The sequence below is a fragment of the Penaeus monodon genome, chromosome 32, assembly GCF_015228065.2.
Source record: "Penaeus monodon isolate SGIC_2016 chromosome 32, NSTDA_Pmon_1, whole genome shotgun sequence".
Lineage (NCBI taxonomy): Eukaryota > Metazoa > Arthropoda > Malacostraca > Decapoda > Penaeidae > Penaeus > Penaeus monodon.
This window is the reverse complement of record NC_051417.1, coordinates 35,312,028-35,312,447: the sequence shown is the minus strand read 5'-3', so window position 1 is coordinate 35,312,447 and position 420 is coordinate 35,312,028. Positions and strand designations below refer to the sequence as shown.

Below are 420 nucleotides of genomic sequence, written 5' to 3'. Positions count from 1 at the left end.
CAATTGCGATTTGTTGCTACCATATGTACAAATACATCTAAATACACTAAAAACATCATTTGATGATGAAAAAAAAGAGGTAAAATAACTGTTACTCTGCAGTTGATCCAAAATTGCAATGGCTCTTTTTGGTGCAGATGACCTTGTTCCTTTAAACCACCCTAGACATTGACATCAAACACAACAAAGCAAAAAATTGGTTGGGGATGATTTGCAGATGGTATAAAAAGATTGTGAAATCTTTGAAATACAATTTCTTTTTTCTTTTTTTTTTAAACTAGAGTTGCCAGCCCCCTTAACATCTTTCTCTTCCCAAAACCTTACCTGGTAGAGCTAATGAAGCCTTGAAACGATAGCACATGTTTTGGTATTCACAATTCTTTACCATGCTGCTATCTGGCTGAGAACGAGAAATTGCCT

The 420-nt window shown here is 35.0% G+C and overlaps 1 protein-coding gene across 1 annotated transcript in view; it reads right to left on the bottom strand.

Moving 5' to 3' along the window:
- The window catches only part of LOC119593653 (neuralized-like protein 4), a 43,428-nt gene that overhangs the window by 4,563 nt on the left and 38,445 nt on the right, over window positions 1-420 (bottom strand). Inside the window, 1 exon segment of the mRNA XM_037942604.1 lies at window positions 325-418. Within this exon segment, the coding sequence (XP_037798532.1) occupies window positions 325-418 (94 nt within the window).